Source organism: Myxine glutinosa, chromosome 3, assembly GCF_964187855.1.
Source record: "Myxine glutinosa chromosome 3, kmMyxGlut1.1, whole genome shotgun sequence".
Lineage (NCBI taxonomy): Eukaryota > Metazoa > Chordata > Myxini > Myxiniformes > Myxinidae > Myxine > Myxine glutinosa.
In genome coordinates this window covers 93,108,337-93,132,567 of record NC_136263.1, presented here as the reverse complement: position 1 = coordinate 93,132,567, position 24,231 = coordinate 93,108,337, and the positions used below count along the sequence as shown (strand labels likewise).

At 47.3% G+C, this 24,231-nt stretch overlaps 1 protein-coding gene across 2 annotated transcripts in view; it reads right to left on the bottom strand.

Moving 5' to 3' along the window:
* Window positions 1–335: 335 nt before the first annotated feature.
* Window positions 336–24,231, bottom strand: part of AATK (apoptosis associated tyrosine kinase) — a 293,143-nt gene continuing 269,247 nt past the window's right edge. For both annotated transcript variants that reach the window (XM_068110486.2, XM_078774271.1), the window contains one exon: window positions 336–1,941. In XM_068110486.2, coding sequence (XP_067966587.2) covers window positions 1,916–1,941 — 26 coding nt within the window. In that variant the 3' untranslated portion in view covers window positions 336–1,915. The remainder of the gene's footprint in view (window positions 1,942–24,231) is intronic.

The window sequence follows — 24,231 nt, the reverse complement described above, 5'->3', positions numbered from 1 at the left end:
TTACGCTACCTCTGCACCGTATTGTCGGACACTAATTACATATACGTACTGATGTATTTAATTTGAAGAAAATGAAGAAGGTCCGTGTTTATTGGCCTATTGTGAGCATCTCGTTCCGAGATCATTTTGAACGGGCGTTCGTCATTCCTTACCTCTACATAAAGGTAGATTCATGGAGCTTCTCCTGCCTTGTCCACGCAGGTACTCCTCCGGTGCCCAGCGATCAATGCAGGTGGGTGTGAACGAGAAGTGCTCCTGTAAATCCGGAGGTTTGCCCAGGTACGATCACGTGACCCGGCGTGCGTGCGCCGCGCGCTCAATGGACACGCTCGTGGTTCGGTAAATATCACTTTATTCCGAAAGATGACGGATAACAGCACGAAAACGCAACGCCAGAACCATATTCATCTCTATAAGCAGTGTAAAAAAAGAAGAAGAAGAAGAAGAAAAGTTTTGAGAAATAGCTGCGCGATCCACCGTCACTGCGCCTTGCACGGTCACCGTGGCAACGCGTGCCCAATATCGCGGTTCTTCTTCATCGCGCATCTACTTCTTGTGGCCACACACATTGATGAAGAAACAACAACAAAAAAAACCCGCCTAAATAAAGCTGATCGCCCCTCCACAAGCCGGTCCCCCCGAAATCGAACCTACAAGAAACAAACGACTTGGTCGATCGATTTATTATTATTTGCGGTTAAAGTTCGATAGAAACCCTAAATTCGTTAATTAAACACAATCTTGGTATTCAATAGAAAACGCGTCAATGCGATAGATCCGCTGCCATCATTTAATACTCTACCCTGGTTATGATTTATATTCAACGTGCTGACGCACTCGCGTTTCCCTACGTCTGTCGTCTTAACGGTCAAGGATGCGTGAAGAGCTGTGCAAAGGGAACGGGCACGTTCGTCGACGAAATGACGTCATTTACACGCAACGCGTACGATCACCCGAAGTCGCTGTACCCCGCGGGTTTCCCCCTTTTCCCATCTTCGCTTGCGGTTTATTTAAGGCTTCAGGGAAGCGGTCACCGAGCTCGGGAGCCGCGTTCCCACATGCAACCGTGCCGAGCCGGAGCGATCCCTGAACTGCGTTCTACACGCGATTGGCACCTTTAACGGAGTCCCCCCCCCCCCCCACTCCTCCCTCACCACTCGGCGTGTAAAGTGACGGAGATATTTCGCCGAGGAATCGGGCGACGAAATGTGAAAACTTCTGCTAATTTGAAGTTTTGTTGAAAAAATAAATAAATAAATAAAAACCAAGAAAAATAACGTGAATTACTCGACGCGTGAATCTAAACAGTCAGAATGCACTCTCGTAATCCATGATTTAAATATTCGACACATCCTAGTACTGTGCGGGACTATTGTAAAGCAGTTATAGTAAATTTATCAAAGCTACTTTGTACAACATAGATGTTCATTTACGTTACAAAATGCGCAATAACTGTGACGTTGAGAAACATGCATTCGTGAATAAGGGAGCCCCAGCCTTTCCGTCGGTCCTCGAACACCTGAAGCCTTCACCTGTGTGATCGAGGGTCACGTGGTCCGTTTGGCCAGGTGCGTGCGCTTTTCCTTTTTTTTGGCTACCTGTGACGACGGAGTCGTTGCGCTTACTACGCGAACCCCATCCGCGGCAGAGCCGTCTTAAACTGCAGGGATTCAACTACGGGGAGGAATAGACCGCGGGAATATAATGGGACGCGAAGGGAGACCGTAAAAAGTCACGTGGTCGTCTGTGGTCCACCAGCAGCACGACGAGCCACGGGAAATAAATAAATAAATAGATAGATAGAAGCCCCAGGTGAAGCGCGCAGGTCTTCCCTTCTCCCTCGCTTCCGTGCACAAGCGTTGGTTGTATAATTCCCTCCTCCCGGGGGGTGTCCAGGTGTCACACGACTTGCAAATCAGCGAGCAGCGACGCCATTGTCACCTGTAGTGCAAGGTAGGAAAAAAGTAATCAAATTTACAGAATCATATTCAGTCTCTTGGCGCGAATGAGGTTTAACACACTCCAATGAGGTCGTTTGCCGTTGCCTTCCCAACAGTCAGTTTGGGTGGGGATTTGTAATTTGTTCAGGGTGCCGGAGATAACTCACCGACTCTCCACATGAAACTCCACTCACCGACTAAGGTCACAGTGTGTTACTTCTGCACCGTCCTGTCTAAATTAAGTTGGGTTACCAAAGGAGTCCTTGGGCTTGGTCGGTCGATAAAGGGTTCAAAACCCATGGGAACATTCCTTGAACGCATCACCTGGTCCTGCCGCCACATGCATGTCTCGCAGGGAAATGAATGATCCACATACGGATGAGTCTGACGTCACCACATACACAATGACACAAATAATTATCCAATCTATTAGGTACAACATGACTTGCATCACTTGCACCGACTTTTCTTTCCTCTTCTTCCAAAATTTAAATAACTATTTTTTCAAATCTATAAACCGGAAATCAAACATACCAAACAAGTATGTTTTTCTATTTACATCCTGAAACTAGATGGTATTCATCGAATACTTACCCCGCACAGTCAATTGGTGCAAGCCAACTGTTCTGTTTTTAAGGGTTTTTTTTCTTTCATCTAATATGGCTGCCAGACCACGTGAGCGATGACATCATACATTTATATTCTCTAAATAATTGTTGCATAGATCATGCTCAATAAATTTCAAACTGATCAGACTAAGCGTTGTCCCTGTCGAATTATGACGTCATAAGTATGGCACCAATGACGTCATCGTTAACAACACCAATTCCCCATATGGAGTTCTTTACAATGAGCCACGTTTCAATTTCTAAAATGGTGACATGGCACACACTTTACTTTACTGAAATGCAACACAAATGTTATATTTTCGTCAAAAATCGTCGGAATTTTGCCAAATCTGTTTTGGTCGTGTGTTAATATACGTCAGCGATTGAAAAATCTGAAATCAGAATTTTATTTGATGCCAAAATGACCCCGTGAGGTCGCTCCGTACTTTGCCTGTAGTAAGGTCGATATATGGAAAATACCCCCTCAACCCCCAAAAAATTGCTACAAAAGGTTTCTCAACTGATTCTGGTAGGGTTTAGTGTACTTTATAACATACTAAAAGTTTACCAAAGGAGGACCCCCGGAAAAGTGTTTTTTTCAAGATGGCGTCCAAGATGGCCGCCGAAACCTCTTAATGATCATAACTATGTAACTATCAACTCAAATTTGATGATCTTGGTGTCTATCCCTAGGTTTTTGGGGGCAAGGAACACATTAAGACCATTAAAAATGAAAGTGGGCCATTATCTAACAGGTTGAGGGGGCATTTTCCATATATTGACCTGAAGAATGTGTCGAATTGGATCTAACTGAATAACTAATTCTCATCTTTCTCTTTTTCAGACATGATTCAACAATGAGTGCAAGCACAGCCAGTCAAGCTTTTTGTCCAATCTGCAAGGAGGAGATCGAGGATTCCAGTGATAACTGGGTTGCAATTCAGTGGAAGGGGGCGAAGGGAATAAATGAAGCCAGTGTAAAGCGGAAGGACGATCTTGTAGTTGAAGCCAGTACTAAAGTGCATAAAAGCTGTCGTCAACAGTACATAAATGATAAAAACATTAAAAGCCATGTTGCAAAGAAAAGTAGTGGTTCTGTGCCACCAAAGAGAACCACAAGACAATCAAGTGGAGGTTTTGACAGTGAAAAGGATTGCGTATTCTGTGGATGTACAATTGATTTGGACAAGGGACACTTTAGCTGGGTACGGACTGACAAATTTGTGGAGACAATTGTGGAGGTCTGTGAATCCCGTTCAGATGATTGGGGACATACTGTAAAGGGTCGGATTGAATACTATTTACGAGATTTACATGCAGCAGACGGACTTTATCATCATTCGTGTAGTGGAAATTTCCGGTCCTTCAAGTCTGTGCCTTTAGAGTTCCAGAAAGCCCCCGAAGCCAAGCGCAGAAAGTGTGGTCGTCCTAAAGATGAAGATAAGTATGAAGCATTTCAGAAAATGTGTGCTTACCTAGAACTGAACAGTGAGGAACAACTAACTGTTACATCTTTGAGCCTCATAATGAAAGGGTATCTTTGTAATCCTGATTCGGACCCGTATGACAATTACAGTTTGAAAAAGCGTCTTAAAGAACGCTTTAAGGACTCAATTTTTTTTGGTGAAAGAGAAGGCTTGGACGATATTGTTACGATGAGAGAACAAACGTCGCAGATTCTGAGATCATACTACAAGCAAACGTGTCAGGAAGGCGATGAAGAGTCCCAAAAACGCGCTATTATTGAAACTGCTGCTAGGTTAATCAGAAGTGATATAAAATCTCAGGTTTCTACCGTGACGAATCAGTATCCAAGTAGTGATGATTTAAAACTTGATTCAGCCCTACCGTTCATTCCGACTAGTCTGCGGACAGCACTGGAAACATTGTTCGTTGGGAAAGACACAAGACGCAAGGTTGCGGCAGTTGGTCATGCCATAATTCAGGCAGTTCGCCCACGAGCTGTCATTGCCCACGAGCTGTCATAGTAGTGATCTTGTCATCGAACAAACGTTGATGAGGTCTCTGAAGAGCACTGGTGGTCTAACTCGCGGCAGTGGGATGACCGAGGACATGCGAAACCTTTGGACCTTATCTGCACCTGTAACATCCGAGTACAACATTGCGATGCAGGATTTCACAAACCTAACCTATACTACAAGTCCGCAACACAAAGACTCAACTGAGGCGCGCATCAAAAGAGATGCATCTGATCTCGAGAAAATTCGGATAAAGCTTGCAGCCTGCTCACCCTTCACATCTGATCCTACTCTGAGAAACATTGTCAACGGGATAGTGGCTGGGCCAGATGTGAATGTACATGACTTTGAATCGGTTGGAAACAAGATCATTGAAGATATAATCGGAAAGTCGGCATTTACTTACAAATTCAAGCGGAAAGACAGAGCCAAAACCCTTGGGAATATCTCTGCTGTGAAGATTGCTCCTGATCGTACCATTGATCCTGCCCTTCTGTTCCAGCGTTTCCTTCTGGTGTCAAGGTCAGGAGATCTTTCCCTTGAAGAGGTTTTGACGTATGAACTAAGCCCCTACCCTCCAGCCCTTTTGAGACCAGGAACATTCTTCGAAAAGCAGACAAACCTCAGCTTGCTCAGGCAATTCGAGACCATGCTGCGGACTTATCAAGTGAGGCTGTGATGAACTCTATTCCCAAAACAGATTGTTACGTGCTTGATGGTGGCTCTTTGCTCCATCGTTTACCGTGGAACAAAGACGACTCATATAATGCAATAGCTGAGTCTTATGCAGACTTCACTGTGAGACATTATGGACAAGCGACAGTGGTGTTCGATGGCTATGGTGAAGGTCCCTCCATAAAAGACAACACACATCAGAGACGAGGAAAAAACCTGCACCCTATTGTTAGTTTCACTGCAGAAACAGAGTTTGCAGGCAAAAAGGACGACTTTTTGTCTCGTGACAAAAACAAGGCAGACATGATTGCTCTCATCAGCACAGCACTAACTAAAAGGGTATGCCATGTCATTCAGTCACCAGGGGATGCAGACGTTGATATCGTTAAGGCAACTGTTGAACGATCCCGTCATTGCACCACAACGTTGGTCGGTGAGGATACAGATTTGCTGATCTTGCTCCTTCATTACTCCAGAACAGACAATGAGATCATCTACTTCCGTTCTGATGCAAACAAGCAGTCAAAAGAACACAGAGTGTATAACATTAACCTGTTGAAAGAAACTTTAGGAGACGATGTGTGCAATGAGTTGCTCTTTGTACATGCCTACTCAGGATGTGATTCTACTTCAAGGATTTTCGGCATCGGAAAAAAGTCAGCCTTCCGGAAATTAGTGAAATCTGATCCTGTCATGAAGTCCTGTGCTAGTGCATTCATCCTTCAAAACAAATCTCAAGAGGACATATCAGATCTTGGCAAAGACCTGATGGTTGATCTCTTTGGTGGCAAGTCTAATGATACGCTATCATCACTGCGCCATATCATTTTCACCAAAAAAGTGGCAACTGCTCAAGCATTTGTCACTTCTGAACGGCTCCCCCCAACATCACCTGCAACAATATTCCATAGCCAACGTGTGTACTTTCAAATTATGGTATGGATGGGGATGGCAAATGAAATGAACCCAACTGAATGGGGATGGAAACAGGAAAATGATCAGTTAATTCCAATTATGACCCAAAACAATGCTGCGCCTGACGAACTCTTGAAAATTATCCATTGCAACTGTTTGGGGGGATGCAAATCCTCTCGATGCAGCTGCAGACGCTATGGACTCCGCTGCACTGCTGCATGTGGCCCTTGCCAAACTGAAAACTGTGACAATCCAAACAACACTCAAGAGGTCGATACTGAGGAGGAGGATGACACTCAAAACTGAACGCTCTGAAACTTATTCTATGGACAAAGGTGTTTGTGCATTAGGTGACAGCTGAAGGTCATGAGTTCAATTTCATAATGATTCAACAGCTCAGTAATATCCAAAGTTGTCTTAATGTGTTCCTTGCCCCCAAAAACCTGGGGATAGACATCAAGATCATTAAATTTGAGTCAATAGTTATGGACTTGCGGTCATTTGGAGGTGTTGGCGGCCATTATTGACGCCATATTGGATTTTTGTGTTACATATAATGGCCCACTTTCATTTTTAATGGTCTTAATGTGTTCCTTGCCCCCAAAAACCTAGGGATAGACACCAAGATCATCAAATTTGAGTTGATAGTTACATAGTTATGATCATTAAGAGGTTTTGGCGGCCATCTTGGACGCAATCTTGAAAAAAACACTTTTCCGGGGGTCCTACTTTGGTAAACTTTTAGTATGTTATAACGTACGCTAAACCCTACCAGAATCAGTTGAGAAACCTTTTGTAGCAATTTTTTGGGGGTTAAACTGTATTTTGACCTGACTACTGCTCGTGATGTGCAGTGTGATAATTAATTCCTTGCCCACTCTAGAAAACTCTTCTTCTTCACGCAAAAACAACTTCTAGCTTCCAGACCGTACATCCAATCATCTTGAAATTTTGTATACATATTACACTTCATTACCTCCATTGGAATATAAAGTTTCATGTTGATCAATGAAGCAGTTCAAGAGTTATACATTTTTTTATATTTTTGTTTAATTATTTATATCTGCCAAACCACGTGACCTATCGCAAATTCCAAAAGATCATTTTAGTAGACTGATATGCTGAACAAATCTGTGAAGTTTCCCCTCGATAGCATCAAAAATGAGGGAGGAGCTAGGTTTTAAAAGTTTATGCTTAAAAACGTCATAACTCTGAAACCATGTGATGCATGACGTCATGCTCGCTGACCTTTTTGTTCGTCATGGGTATGCGATTCTGCCTGCAAAGTTTGGCCTCGATCTGTTCAGTTGTTTAAGAGAAAATTGGATTTTAATGGTTTTTCAGGCTTTTCACTCAAAACAATATTGCGGCCGAACCACGTGACATACGACGTCATTATAATTATTTTTTTGCATCAATTTATACCGAGAAGATGCTCAAGAAATTTCATCCTGATCGGATCAAGTTTTTTACTTGTCGAATTATGACGTCATAACGGTGGCACCTATGAGGTCATCGTTCACATATGTTATTCCGCACGGAGAGTTCTTTGCAAAGAGACCTGTCTAATTATTTATGTGCAGCGGTTTTTGAGATATGGAGGTGCAAATTTTTTGTTTTTTTTCCAAGATGGCGCCAATACCACGTGATCTGTGACATCATAATATTCACCAACATATTTTACAGGAGGAGGCCCTCCTATGGTGAAAATTTCATGTCAATCGGACCAACGGTTGCCGAGAAAATTAACTTTTAAAATACAGACACACACGTACGTACCCGAATGCTTAACCCTGCCTTTCGCTTCACGAGCGCAGGGTAACAAGAGCTCCATGATGATTATAACTTATTGATCACAAGATAATCCTGACACTGGGGGTAAGGGTACTTTTACAAGTACGACTTCTCAAGATTTTGCTAAGATGGCGATCAGCAGCAAGACCCTGAGGTCATGTGGCTTCTCCCCTCCATGAAGTGACATGTCGCATCAGCTCGCCACCCCTTGGCCTTCAAAAGGGGAATTCTACCATTTTTGCTTACCTAATAAATAGATGATATAGTGTTGTATCCGATAGGATTTCAAAGAAAATAAAGAAAATTAATTTTCAACCTTTAAAAATCGTGCGAATAAATTCTGCTTTTTTGTTCTTATACCTTTCTCACCTGTACAAATGAGCTGCGAACACTAATGAGGCGTGAACGGTGAACTACAATGAGCACGAACACCTCGTCCACCTCGTTTCCCGGCATGCCATGCGCTCCTTTTACCCGCCCCCTCTCTCGGGGATATCGTTGGCCACAACCATTAGTCAGCAAATGGAGGGCGGGGCCATTTGCACAGTTTAACTCCTCCCTTCGCTTGCGCTTTCATGCACCGCGGCAAAATGGTACGAAGTGTCGATAATGATAGATGCAAAATAACAAATTTACCGCCCCCCAAAAGTGCCACTCGGGGCGACCGCCCCTTTCGCCCCCCCCCCCCACCCCTTGCTACGCCAGTGTGTCCGCCCAAAATGTGTTGGCGCTCATCTCTCAAGGACTGTACATTGAAACTAGCTGAAACTTGGAATATACATCGGCCAATAGGTCTAGTTAATTGCTTTAGAAACAAATTCCACACAACTACTATAGTTTTTGCTTTAAAATTAAATATATATATAAATATATATGCATAAATAAATATATATAAATATATATACACACTTTATATCTCTTCAAAATATTATTACACAAATCTAGTGTGCTGGCCCAATGGCCTAATGCATAAAGCACCAAACTCTCAAGACTGGGACTGTAGGTTTAAATTCTGCCCTTTCTGGGTTGAATATATTCCCCTCACTCTTTCAAGTCTTTGATGTCATCTTGAATAATGAACAAATGAACATCTTGTACAATGAGCAAATGCATTTTGTTAGAATTTCAGCGTCATTATGAGTATTGCACCACATCAAATTGCTTATTGTATGGATATCAAGGGAGGCGCAAAGCACCCCTTCCTTTTTTGGGGACGGTTTATCTGTATGCAACTTTAACATGGGGACTGAAAAATCGTTTCGCGGCTTCCACTGGTATATCTATATTGTGGCGGACACAAAAGCCCACTGGCGTGGTGACATCATTCCGCGCACCAAGTGGGCGGTGGCCACGCCCGAGGGGTAGGCGTGGCCTCATGATATACATCAGGCGCGCAGCCCGGAGCGTGCCAGTGTTACAGTGAGCTCCTGAAATAAAGACGCTTATAAGTTACCGCTTGTCCGCTTCCTCCTTGCTTGCAAGCAGCGCGCGTAACGCCGCGCTTTACTGGTGACCCCCTCAACGTTGGATCTGCCGGAGCGATCCTTCCACACGCGACGCCATTGCCATGGCCAACCTCATCAAACTTCCCGAATTTTGGGAGGCTCAGGCCGAAGTCTGGTTCGTCCAGGCCGAAGCCCAATTTCAGCTTCGGCGCCTCACCGGCGATGACATGCGCTATTGCCACGTCGTCGCCTCCCTCGGGCCCGGCACGGCCGCTCGAGTTGTGTCCGTCCTTTGCCACCCACCGGACGGCCACAAGTACGAGGCACTCAAGCGGCTACTCCTAGCCACGTTCGGCCTCACGGACGACGCACGGGCCGACCGCCTCCTGGATCTCCCCGAGCTCGGTGACACGAGCCCGTCGGTCCGAATGGACCATATGCTGTCACTGTTGGGCGACGAAGCCCCCGGTTCTCTATTCCGGGCGCTTTTCCGTCGCCAACTTCCAGCGCAGGTTCGCCTCGCGTTGGCCGGGACCGGGCTAACGGAACCCCAAGCATTGGCAGCCGAGGCGGACAGGTACTTCGCCGCTTCGGACACGCGGGCGAGAGTCGGCGTGGCCGTCACGGCCCTCGAGGCTGATGCTGCTGATGCTGCTGTTCCACAGCATCAGCTTATACAGCATACGCAGCATGCTGATACGCACCTCGTGACCGCCGCCACGCCCCGCCCACCGCCGCGGCGAAAACCGCCACCGCGGGGAAACCCGCCAACTCCACCGGCCTGGCGGAGCCAGCCGCGCTCCTCCAGCTCCACCACCTGGTGCTGGTTCCACGCCAAGTTCGGCCACGAAGCTCGGCAGTGTCATCCGCCATGCTCCTTCAACAGGTCGGAAAACGCCCGGGCCGGCGCTCAATAGTGGCGATGAGCGCCGGCCGTTCGAGCAGCCTGCTGTTCATAACGGACACCTTCTCCGGGCGCCGTTACCTGTGCGACACGGGAGCGCAGGTGAGTGTCGTTCCCGCCGGCACGTCAGACAAGCACGCCGCGGGTGGGGGCCCCGCGCTGCTTGCCGCGAACGGGACGCCCATCCGTACGTATGGAAAACGCTGCCTCTCTCTGCGGTTCGGAGGGCAGGTTTTCCGATGGACGTTCGTCACCGCCGACGTGCCCATGGCACTGCTTGGCGCGGACTTCCTGTGCGCTAATGGGCTCCTGGTCGACGTCAAGCGCAGACGTCTTGTCCAGGCCGAGACGTTCAGCTCGCTCGCTTGTGCGTTGCCCAGCTCAATGAGCGGCTTGCCAAGCGGCTTGCCGAACGGTTCGGTTCCGGCCACGTTGGTCTGTACGCTTCCGGCAGCGGACGCATTCACCCGCCTCCTCGCCGGCTTCCCGGCCCTCACGCGGCCCACCTTCTCGGCGGGGGCTGTCAAGCACGGGGTGGCCCATCACATCCCCACCGTCGGGCCACCGGTCTACGCCCGGGCACGCCGCCTCGAGCCGACGAAGCTGGCGGTGGCAAAAGCGGCGTTCGCTACCCTGGAGCGACTCGGCATCGTTCGGCGCTCAGAGAGCGCTTGGGCGTCACCGCTGCACATCGTGCCGAAGCCCGGCGGGGGATGGCGACCGTGCGGGGACTATCGCTGTCTCAATGACGCCACGACTCCGACCGCTACCCCATCCCCCACATTCAGGACTTTTCCGCCCGTTTGGCGGGCAGGTCCTTCTTCTCGAAGGTGGACCTCATACGCGGCTACCATCAGGTCCCCGTCAGGCCGGAGGACGTCCCAAAGACGGCGGTCATCACGCCATTCGGACTCTTCGAGTTCCTGCGGATGCCCTTCGGTCTGAAGAATGCGGCTCAGGCGTTCCAGCGACTGATGGACAGCGTCCTCCGCGACTTGGATTTTGTCTACGTCTACCTGGACGATATCCTCGTCGCCAGCGCGTCCCGCGAAGAGCACCTATGCCACCTCCGCACGCTCTTCGAACGCCTGGGCCAGCATGGCCTGATTGTGAACCCCGCAAAGTGCCGGTTCGGCGCCGCCATAATCGATTTTCTGGGGCACCGTGTCACCAGGCACGGAGCCGTCCCCCTGCCGGCCAAGGTGGAGGTGGTGAAGGGGTTTCCGCGCCCCCGCACGATCAGAGGGCTGCAGGAGTTCCTGGGCATGGTGAACTTTTACCATCGGTTCCTGCCCCGTATCGCCCAGCTCCTGCGCCCCCTGCACGAAGCTCTCCGAGGTAAGCCGGGCAAAGGCGACGTTACCTGGACCGAGCAGATGGACACGGCGTTCACGGGCGCGAAGCTCGCCTTGGCTAACGCCACCATGCTTGCGCACCCGGCGCCCGATGCACCGATCGCCCTCACCACCGATGCCTCAGACTACACGGTGGGCGCGGTGCACGAGCAATGGGTGCGTGGAGCTTGGCAACCGCTGGCGTTCTTTAGCCGGCAGCTTCGCCCGCCCGAACGCCGTTACAGTACCTTCGACCGTGAGTTGCTCGGGCTTCACTTGGCGGTCAGGCACTTCCGCCATCTGCTCGAGGGCCGTGCGTTCACTGCCTTCGTCGACCACAAGCCGCTGATCTTCGTGATGGGCAAGGTCACCGAGCCGTGGTCGGCCCGGCAGCAGCGTCACCTCTCGGCCGTGTCCGAGTACACGACGGACATCCAGCACGTCGCGGGGAAGGACAACCCGGTGGCGGATTGCCTTTCCCGGGCCATCGCCCACGCAGTCCACCTCGGCATCGACTATGCCCGGATGGCAGCGGACCAGGCCGCTGACCCCGACGTCCAGGCCTTGCGGACCGCCGTCACGGGCCTCCGCGTCACCGAGGTGCCATTCGACGGCGCGGGCACGGCCCTCTTGTGCGACGTCTCCCTCGGGCGTCCTTGCCCCATCGTGCCCGCGGGCTGGCAGCGCCAGGTGTTTGACGCCATCCATGGCCTGTCCCACCCGGGCGCGAGGGCCTCCCAAAGGCTGATCGCCGACAAGTTCGTCTGGCATGGCCTCCGGAAGGCCGTCCGCGGCTGGGCCAGGACGTGCCTCGCGTGCCAGCGCGCCAAGGTGCACCGGCACACCCAGGCCCCGTTGGCCCCGTTCACGGTGCCGGAATGCCGGTTTGACCACGTCCACGTGGACCTGGTGGGACCTCTGCCCCCCTCGCGGGGTTTCACCTACGTCCTCACCATGGTGGACCGCACCACCCGGTGGCCGGAGGCCGTGCCCTTGGCGTCGACAACGGCGGCCGATGTCGCGCAGGCTTTCATCGCCACCTGGGTCGCCCGGTTCGGCGCCCCCTCAGACATCTCGTCCGACCGCGGCCCCCAGTTCACCTCGGAGCTCTGGGGGGCGGTCGCGCAGGGGCTCGGGGTCCGGCTGCACCGAACCACGGCCTACCACCCCCAGGCTAACGGCCTGTGTGAGCGATTTCACCGCTCATTGAAGGCCGCGCTCCGGGCTACCCTCCGCGACGGCGGCTGGGTCGACAGGCTCCCCTGGGTCCTGCTGGGCCTCCGGACGGCGCCCAAGGAGGACCTGCGCGCATCCGCAGCGGAGTTGGTCTTCGGGCAACCGCTGCGGGTGCCGGGCGAGTTCCTCCCCGACTCCACGGCACCATGGTCCGCGGCACAGCAGCGCTCCGCTCTGCAAGAGACCGCCCAGAGGTTCGCCCCTGTGCCAACGGCATGCCACGGGCACCCACCGACGCACGTCGCCCCGGAGCTTCGCACGGCGGAGTACGTTTTCGTCCGCCACGATGCCCACCGGACACCACTGCGGCCCCCGTACGATGGGCCTTTCCGCGTGCTGGAGACCGGGGCGAAGCACTTCACCCTGGACATCGGCGGTACTGCTGACCGCGTTTCGGTAGACCGCCTCAAGCCGGCCCACCTCGACGTGGACCATCCACCGCCAGTGGCCCGACCCCCACGTCGGGGCCGCCCCCCTCCGGGCGGACCCCCGGCACCGCCCGGCCCCGCCGCCACGCCGCCCCCCGGTCCTGCACCCATCCCAGGGGCAGCCAGGGGCATCCCACCTGGCATCCCTGCACCCCGGACGCCGCCGATCGCCAGGGGGCGCTTCGGCCGGGTCATTCGTCTGCCCCGCAAACTGGCCCTCCAGGTGCGCGGGAATTCTGGGGGGGCGCGTGTGGCGGACACAAAAGCCCACTGGCGTGGTGACATCATGCCGCGCACCAAGTGGGCGGTGGCCACGCCCGAGGGGTAGGCGTGGCCTCATGATATACACCGGGCACGCAGCCGGGAGCGCGCCAGTGTTACAGTGAGCTCCTGAAATAAAGACGCTTATAAGTTACCGCTTGTCCGCTTCCTCCTTGCTCGCAAGCAGCGCGCGTAACGCCGCGCTTTAATATATATATATATCTGTGCAGTGTCTGTCCTGTGTTGTCACTGAACTACTTCTTCAAACTTTTGTGAAATCCTACCAAACTTCTGGTATGCACCCACCTCTTCCGTCGGTATGTCCTAAGGGTATTTTTTTTGAAAAAATGTCCAATTATTATTATTATTTTTTGAATTTTTTGGGGAATTTTTTTTTTTCAACTTCAATTGTTTATAAAATGTAATATCACGTATATTACAAATACATTTGTGCATTCTGATTGTTGGAATTATGATTGGTGTAAACCATGACAAAACAGCAACTCAGGCCTGTGCTGCATGTGATCCCTGCCCATTGACCCACATTCACATTGTGCAGTCACGTGAAAAAGTAAGTACACCCCATGTAAAGTTTTGACTTTTTCAACATATTTCAACATACAGCTATTTGATCTTCATTTCAACAATATTGATAGATAAAGGTGATATAATATAACAAATATCATGAAACATTTACATTTTGTAGTCCATTGTATAATTTAAATAAACATCAATGCAAATTTCGTATGTGGAAAAAGTAAGTACACCCTTGGCTCTAATAGGTGGTATTTCCCCCTTTGGCAGAAACAACCTCAAGTAGGCGTTTCTTATAACTGTCTACCAGTGTCTGACATTGACTGGGACAAATTTTTGCCCACTCCTCCATGCAGAATTCTTTCAGCTGTGCGATGCTTGAGGGGTTTCTTGCATGCACAGCTCGTTTCAAATCCCCCCACAACATCTCGATGGGATTTAGATCCGGGCTTTGACTTGGCCATTCCAGAACCCTCCATTTCTTTCTTTTCAGCCATTCCTTGGTGGATTTAGTGGTATGTTTAGGGTCATTGTCATGCTGCAAGGTCCACCTTCGGTTGAGCTTCAACTTTCCGACAGATGGCCTCACATTATCCTCAAGCACTCTCGGTACAATGAAGAATTCATAGTGGATTCTATGATGGAGAGCTGCCCAGGCCCTGATGCAGCAAAGCTGCCCCAAACCATAATATTTCCACCACCATGCTTTACAGTTGGTATCACGTTCTTGTGGTCAAATGCTGTCTTTGGTTTTCGCCAAACATGTCTTCTGGTACTGTGCCAAATAGCTCTACCTTTGACTCAACTGTCCAGAACACATTGTTCCAGAAGTGCTGGTCTTTGCCGAGGTGTTCATTGGCAAACTTTAGTCTTGCCCTGATGTTCTTTCTGGACAGCAAAGGTTTCCTCCTGGCACACCTCCCATGTAGATAAAATTTGTGCAGCCTCTTTCTAATGGTAGACTCGTGCACTTTGACATCATCTGTGGCAAGAACTACCTGTCGGTCCCGTGATGACAATCTGGGGTTCTTAGAGACTTCTTTCAGCATCTTGCGGTCTGCTCTTGGGCTGAACTTGCTGGGGCGGCCTGGAATGAACAAGTTGGCAGTTGTTTGGAATCTTCTCCACTTGTAGATGATCTTCCAGACAGTCAAATGATTGATTTCAAATTGTTTGGAGATCTTTTTAAATCCCTTCCCAGACTCGTAGGCATCTATAACCTTCTTTCTGAAGGCCTCAGAGAGCACTTTTGATCTAGGCATGGTGACGCCACACACTTCAACAACAAAGAGCAAACCAAACTAAATGTCTGAGGTTCAAATGAGACAGGTTCCTCCAGGATCCTCTCTAACGATGTTCTAATCATTTGTACCTGAGCTGGTGCACCTGATTCTAATTTTAGGTATTTGAAGTAGTGATAAATATAGGGGTGTACTTACTTTTTCCACATGCGAAATTTGCATTTATGTTTATTTAAATTATACAATGGACTACAAAATGTAAATGTTTCATGATATTTGTTATATTATATCACCTTTATCTATCAATGTTGTTGAAATGAAGATCAAATAGCTGTATGTTGAAATATGTTGAAAAAGTCAAAACTTTACATGGGGTGTACTTACTTTTTCACATGACTGTATCTACATATCTGGGCAGTGTCTGTTGTCACTGAACTACTCCCTGAAACTGTTGTTTCCGTGGTTGTGAAGTGTTTTTAATACCGTGGTGGTGGTTTTGAATCACGTGGTGGTGAGGTATTTTGAATTATGTGGTGGTGAGGTGTTTTTAAATTATGTGGTGGTGAGGTGTTTTTAAATCACATGGTGAGGTGTTTTGAATTACTTGGTGATGAGGTGTTTTTAATTATGTGGTGGTGAGGTGTTTTGAATTACTTGGTGGTGAGGTTTTTAAAATTACGTGGTGGTGAGGTATTTTGAATTATGTGGTGGTGAGGTGTTTTGAATTTCGTGGTGGTGAGGTGTTTTGATTTACATGGGGGTGAGGTGTTTTAAATTGCATGGGGGTGAGGTGTTTTCAAATTAAGTGGTGGTGAGGTGTAATCATCCCAAACTTCCAGTCTGCACCTACCCCTCCTCTATGTTTGTGCTGAGCGGTTCTTTTTTTAATTTTTTTTTTTTTCAACCTAAATCTTCAACCTAAATTGCTTATAAAAATGTAATATCACAAACACCACAAATAAATTTGTGCAAAATAATTGTTTGTATTATCATTGCTGTAAATCATGACAACACAGCAACTTAGGTAAAGTCATTACCCTCAGCTAAAATAAGCCTGTTCCTCAGTGACGACGCGTGGTGAGGAGAGCGCAGCGAGCCGAGCCAAGCTAGTTTTATATATATGTATGTATACACACATATATATGTATATATGTATATATATATATATATGCACTTATAACCCTTTTAAATATTTTAAAAAAAAATTCTAACATGCTGGCTCAATGGCCTAATGGATAAAGCATCAGACTGCCAAACTGTCGATTGTGGGTTCCAATATTTTAAAGGGTCTTGGGTAATATTTTTTCCCCTTGCTTTTTCAAGACTTTTATATCGTCTTGAATTAAGTCTTGTACGATGAACAAATGCGTTTTGTTCGTATTTAAAATGTATCGTGAAAAATCCCAGGGGCATAGAAAAGGCCCCTCTATACAGACTTGGCATTTAATATGGAATATTTTTTTTGTGGGGGTGAACTTACTTTTCAAGATGTCTTAGAACCAAAAGTTCATTGGAATTATGTTGAAATTATTCTAGATTTTGTTAATGTGACCTTTAAAAGAAACAAAAAGCACATTTGACATTTCGAAACAAATAAATTGATCCTTGAAAGTGATGTCAACTGATATCGAACTCAATTCATGGACAGTACTGTGTTAAACTTCTATACGTTTTCCAGAAGTATCTCTTTATTTTGCACATTAGCCAAAATTTGTTTTAACAAAAACAAAAGTTAAATTACGACTGGGATTACCGACAGTAAAATTACAGTTCAGTACTTCGTGTAACCCCCACGAGCATTCAGGAGAGCACGTACACATTGAGGCATGCTGTTCACGAGATTTGCCAAGGTTTGGACAGGAATCGCTTGCCATGCAGTGACAATAGCCTTCTGCAATTCAAGCACAGAGGTCGGCTGCTGGTCCAAGTGGTCGATTTGACACGTTAATTCTGCCCACAAGTTTTCTATTGGATTCATATCCGGGGACATGGCAGGCCAGTCCATATGCTCTACACCACGGTCAGCAAGAAAGTGTTGGATCATGCGAGCACGATGAGGCTGTGCATTGTCATCTTGCAAGACAAAGTTTCCTCGAAAGGCTGCACAAGCAAATGGAAGCAATGTTTCTTCCAGAATGGTCCTGTACTTGAACTGGTTCAGGTTTCCATTCAGAACAACCAGGTCAGTTTTGCCCCCTGCATGAAAAGCAGCCCAAACGGTCACCCCACCACCTCCAGCTTGGACTCTTGGCACTATACAATCTTTGTTGTAGGCTTCATGCACTTGTCTGCGCAATCGGACGTGGCCATCTTGACGATAGACCAGAAATCTAGACTCGTCACTGAAGATCACATGATTCCAGTGTCCTGGCTGCCATTGACGGTGCTCTCTGGCCCACTGCAATCGGCGCTGGCAGTGTTGTCTGGTCAGGCGTTGCTTTCTCAGGGGACGTCTGGCACGATAGCCTGATTGAACCAGTCGTTGGTTGACTCGCCTTCTGGATACAGGCACATTTGTCAGTTGCTGCCACTCAGCCCTAAGCCGATTAGCTGACTTGGTACGGCCATTGCGGACTAACCGGTGCAGCTGGCGATCATCCCTCCTTGTGGTTCTGCGGGGACGTCCTGGCCTCGGTATTGGAGTAGGGACACCCCTCTGAGCATTTCGTTTCAGGATCTTTGACACCTGACCTTGAGTGATGCCATACTGCCGAGCAATAGCACGCTCTTTCATGCTGTAATTTCGTAAAGCCACCACTCCATGACAAACAGCATTGTCGAGTTGACGGACCATCTCCAGAGGAAGCGGCAATAACTTTTGGAGACGTGCAGCAGTTGTTTTCCACTAATACAGAACGCAACAACCCTTGTATACCCGACTGTGAAGCCAATCGTCAAATACACCTGTCCGTACATTTTGCCACGCCACCTGTGATATAATCCTGTTGTTGACTTTTTGCTGCGACAGACAATCAGTGACATGGTTCTTTTAACAAATAAATCACCAAAGTGTAAAAGAAACTCACCAGATTGATATACTGAGTTAAGAAAGTAAACCCAAGTCAAGAAAAAAAAAAAATTCCATATGAAATGCCAAGTCTGTATATCGGATGTGCCATGTGGCAAACGATAGAAAAGAAGGGACATTCCATAGCTTGTAGAAAATGCCAAACAACACAAAATATGGGGAATTCAAAAAATCTCGTGTGCATGCTGGACTACCCCAATTGGGCATTTAAAATAAGGGACGCCAAATTTATTCATACACCTGCATGAAGAAGTAAAAAGTAAATGTATTTTATTTGCCAGATGCAGGGCGCCCCTTTATATGAACTTTTCGAGAGCATTACTTGGTTCCTCCTCAGAACACAACGGTAGTCCAGCATGCACATGAGATTTTTTGAATGCCTCTTATTTTCTTTTGTTCAGCATGTTCTACAAGCTATAGAATGTGCCTTCTTTTCTCTACTTTTCCACATGGCACACATCCTTATATAAAGGGGCCTTTTCTATGCCCTTGACATTTTACCCAAGAATGATTATAGGCAATCATCACTGACCTCCTCTCCTGCTAGGTATCAATTTAGGTTTTTTTCTCCCTTTTTTTTAACGGACGCTTTTACATTTTTTTACGTAGTTTTTAATCGAGGTTTTTATTCCACAGTTTACAGTTATATAAATTACAATTTTCAAATGCTAGATATCGATTGAGGCTTTTTTCTAATGAAAACATTTAAAGTGTTTTACGTAGATTTTCATTTATGGACACTTTCCGACAGTTCTTTGATTCTTTTTTCTCGCAGTGTATTGGCTTCGAAGTTTGTCGGCATGCCAATTTCAGCTTTCTACATCACCCGGAAGGCACAGAACATTAATATCAGTCAGTGATTGAGTGGTTAGATTGAGCTTTATATGGTAGATATAGTGGAGAATAAATAAAAGCTGTGCCTCTCTGAATGCTGAGTATCTCATTTGTATAACCTTTTGAACGTCCTACACATAGTTCAAAGAGATCAGAGAGGGATAGAGACGGAATGCAAAAGAAAGGTTTACCGATTGGCTTAGATGCTGATTGAGTTGTATATGTGTACTCTCGTGCAGTGGAACAAGGTATATCATAAACATCTGTTACGTGCTCCTCCCCAAACCCCGGTCACGGTGTACCTCCGAGCCCCGAAAGGAGTCACGGCAGAAAGTTGTGCTATTATGTGTGCCAATGACCAATGGTGAAACCACACCAATCAATCGATACAAAACCCAAGTAATCTATCTATAATTCCAGTAATCTCTGTCTGTACGTCTGTACGTCTGTACGTTTGTTTGTCTGTGACCGCTGTTTCTCGACAACCACGGGTCCGATATACTTTTATCTTGCCAGGTATATTGCTGGGGACCCGAGGATGTGCCTTTTCAAGGTTTCATATTAATCGGACAATTACTTACCGAGCTATGTCCAAAAAACGATTCAACCAATCAGAGAGCAGCGAACGATCGCGTGTGCCGAACGTGGAGGACACACTCTGCCTCGGATGGCACATTTGACAGCGTATTCATTTATTTCACGTTTGCAAACTATGTTGGCGTTAAACTATGTTTTAAAACTAATAAAACCGAATTTGCGATTCATTCGCTTTCCTGCGCGTTTGTGCACGCGATGGCGATTTCTTTACCAAACTCCGGAAGCCGTTCGCTTTGGACCAAACCATTGCATGTAAATAGAGGGGGGGGGGATTGTCACCGTACTCGCAAGCCGTTCGCTTTGGACCAAACCATTTCATGTAAATAGAGGGGGGGGGATATAATTTTAGATATAGATATAGTACGGGCAATGCCCTAGTGTATTAAAATCGCACAATAATAACAACTTGCGCAAGTATAAGAAAAACCTCAATTGCACAGCAAACACTATATAATTCCTATGATGGTACCACCAGTTTCTTAACTCAATAACTCACGGTACTCCACGTGAGCGAACTGAAACACCCCCAAAGTCACTGTCACGACACCAGGCCAAAGTCGATTCACGCTCCGGTGATCACAAGAAAAAAGGTCGTATTAAGACCTGAACCCAGGACGGCTGACAGTCGACGCTGCAGAAGAGCTGCTGGGTGAGGTCGGGCCGACGTCGGTCAGGTAAAACTTCACCCAAAAGGCAACTGGGAATTCACATCTTCGGTTCACCAATGACGCTGACATGAACGAGCAGCAGTTCCCAAGCGGAGAACCGTGAATTCCCATGCGAAATCCACGACACACACGAGAACCAGGCGAATCGCTGGTGCAAGGTGAAATGGCTGGTGCAAGGTGAAATGGCAGACGGGCCCGTAATGGAGGTGTACCTGCTCTCCAGCAATGATTCACTTTCGGAACCAAAAGCAAAACCCATCACGCAGGTTTATCTGCCACAGCAATACCGACACTGTCACAGGAATCCCTTTCCCGGGGAAAACAATATATGCTCGTGACCAACGTCCACCAGTGTCCGCTCGACACCTCAAAGCAGATCGGCCTTCCTTTCCCGATCTCACTTGATCCGTTCAAGCCTCTTCTTCCTCCTCTTCCAGTTTCTCCCGATCCATTTCGTTTTTCTTTTGAAACACTAATTTTTACCTTTGAAGACAGTTATCTCCATTTCACACTCAAACTATAACAATAATAGTATATGAAACTAAAAATGCTTCCAGTGGATGAAAACCACAAAGACGGAAGTGACTAATCCGTAACACTCCCCACCCTCAAGAAAGAAAGTTTGAACATAGTGAAAACTTTCTTTTCATGCAAAAACCCTCTTTAACAAACAAAAGGAAAACTCACACCCAAAACTACCAATCAACCTATGGCTGACCAACTCACGTGAGCAACAATAACTAATATTCCCCAGAAGAAAGCAACAAAACTTCCAAACAACCTACAGGAATTTTCAAAGTTAGTTCACTCTGGATAAAGCATCGGCAACGACATTGTCCCTGCCGTTTACATGGTCAATTTCCAAGTTCAACTCCTGCAAAGACAAACTCCATCTCATCAACCTCTGATTTTTATTTTTCATTTTTTGAATGAAGGTTAAGGGGTTGTGATCAGTGAAGACTTTTATAGGAAAGGTAGTAGTTCCCAGATACACCTCATAATGCTGAAGTGCTAATAGGAGAGCAAGAGTCTCTTTTTCCAAGGTGGCATAATTTACCTGATGTTTGTTAAACTTTTTGGAATAGTAGCACACCGGGTGATCCACGCCATCCTCATCTTCCTGTAATAGAACTGCCCCAGCCCCCACATCACTTGCATCAATGGCCAACTTGAAAGGTTCTTGAAAATCCGGCGCTGCTAGGACAGGAGAGCTCATTAATATTGCTTTGACGTGGGCAAAGGCAGCCTGGCAGTCATCCCAAACAAACTTGGTCTCTTTCCTCAGCAAATTGGTTAAAGGGGCTACCACATCAGAAAAATTCCTGCAGAACCGCCGGTACAACCAGCCATACCCAAGAATCTCATAAGCTCCTTCTTCCATTTTGGAACTTGGAAGTGATCAATGGCTTCTATCTTGGCTGTCACCGGTTGCACCTGACCCTGACCTACTACATGGCCTAGGAACACCACCTGTGCTTTTACAAACTCACTCTTAGATAAGTTGATGGTCAACCCTTCCTCGGTCAGTTTCTTGAAAAATGCATGAATTTGTTGAATATGATCTTCCATGGTCATGGTGTGGATGATGACATCATCCAGATAAGCCTCCACCCCCTCAAGGTCTGCAATGAGCTTATTAATCAGCCATTGAAATGTAGCAGGCCCGTTTTTCAATCCAAAGGGAAGAACCTTGTACTGATACAACCCATTTGGTGTGACTAAAGCAGAGATTTCCTTGGCTCTATCAGTAAGAGGAATCTGCCAATATCCTTTCAGCAAGTCAAATTTAGTTACAAATTTAGCTGGGCCTATTCTATCAATACAGTCATCAATCTTCAGGATGGGATATGAGTCGGTCTTGGTCACTGCATTAACCTGTTTTAAATCCGTACAACAGCGAAAACTGCCATCGGGTTTTGGAACCAACACACATGGTGAGCTCCATTCACTGCTGCTTGGTTCGATGATGTCATTCTCCAACATATACTGAAGCTCCTTCCGAAGAGAATCCATCTTCACAGGGTTCATCCGATAGGGGTGTTGCTTCACAGGAGTGGCTTCCCCCACCTCAATATCATGATATACCAAGTCAGTACGACCAGGTACATCTGTGAACAAATGTGCAAACTCAAAAATTAGGCTGGATAGTTGTCCTTGTTGTTCCCTGGTCAAATGACCTAATTTCTCATCTAAATTACCCAACACTTCCGAGTTCGTCAATCTGGGACAAGCCTGGTCATCAATGTTATCAAACTTCACACCGGCCTCAACCTCTGGATTCTCTTGCACTACGACTACATGCACGACAGGTGAGACAGGAACCATTTTTTCCACAGGCTTCCTCTCATAATATTTCTTCAGTCGGTTGACATGACACACTGACACAGGTGCCGCTTTTTCCGTCGGTCGGGAGTTGTCACCACGTAATCTGTTTCATTAACCCTCCTTTCGATTGCATAGGGACCAAAATACCGAGCCTGTAGTGGCTGACCTGGAACAGGAAGCAACACTAACACCTGGTCCTCAGGACTTAAATTTATTATTTGAGATTTCTAGTCATGTCTCACTTTCATTTCATCCTGTGTCACTTTCAAGTTTCTTCTTGCAACTTCACAAGCCTTTGCCAATCTGTGCCTAACCGTTGACACATACTCTCCCACTGTTGACTGCGACTCCTCCTGTAGCCACTGTTCTTTCACTAATTTCAATGGTCCTCGCACTGAGTGTCCAAACACAAGTTCAAAAGGACTGAATCCCAATGACTCCTGAACAGATTCCCTCGTAGCAAACAACAATAAGGGTATTCCCTCATTCCAATCCTTGTCACATTCAAAACAGTACATTCTGATCATATTCTTCAATGTCTGGTGAAACCGTTCCAAGGCCCCTTGGCTCTCGGGATGGTAGGTACTTGATCTTACTTGCTCAACTCCCAACAGGTGTACCACTTGCTGAAAAAGCGTTGACATGAAATTGGAACCTTGATCAGACTGAATGACCTGAGGTAGGCCAACCAAAGTGAAAAATTTAATCAAGGCTTTCGCAATAACTGCCATAGTAATTTTCCTAAGAGGCACTGCTTCTGGGAACCTCGTGGAAGCGCACATGATGGTCAGCAAATACTGATGTCCAGCCTTAGTTTTAGGTAAAGGGCCTACACAGTCAATAATGACTCGGCTGAATGGCTCTTCAAAAGCTGGAATTGGTTTTAAAGGTGCAGAGGGGACTTTCTGATTGTGTTTTCCCACCAGCTGGCAAGAATGGCAAGATTTACAGAACTCCGCCACATCACGTCACAATCCTGGCCAGAAAAAATGTACCAAAATTCTGTCACATGTCTTGTTCACTCCAAGGTGCCTGGCCAAAGGTGTCTCATGTGCCCAACTCAATGTCTCCTTCCGGTACGGCGGTGGCACCACAATTTGGTAATGAACTTCCACTCATCATTTGCTGGCACCTCCGGTGGTCTCCATTTTCTCATGAGTATTTCCCCTTTCATGAAGTAACCAACAGGTACCTTCATAGCCTCTTCCTCTGTAATGGCTTTACCAATCAAACTCTGGAGCTCCGAATCTCTGTGTAGTTCTTCAACAAGTCTCTTTCGGGCAAGCACCGTTTGTTCAGCCTCGTTCCCAGATGTCTCCGACGGACACTCCATTTTCTCTTTTGGTCCAGATGCCACCTTTTCCTTGTGTTCCTTGATGTCACTCCCTTTCCTATTATCTCTTCCCGACTTTTCCTCCAATATCTCCATGGAACCCAAGTCCACATCACCTTCCTTCTCCTTCTCTTCAGAGCACTTCCTACCCA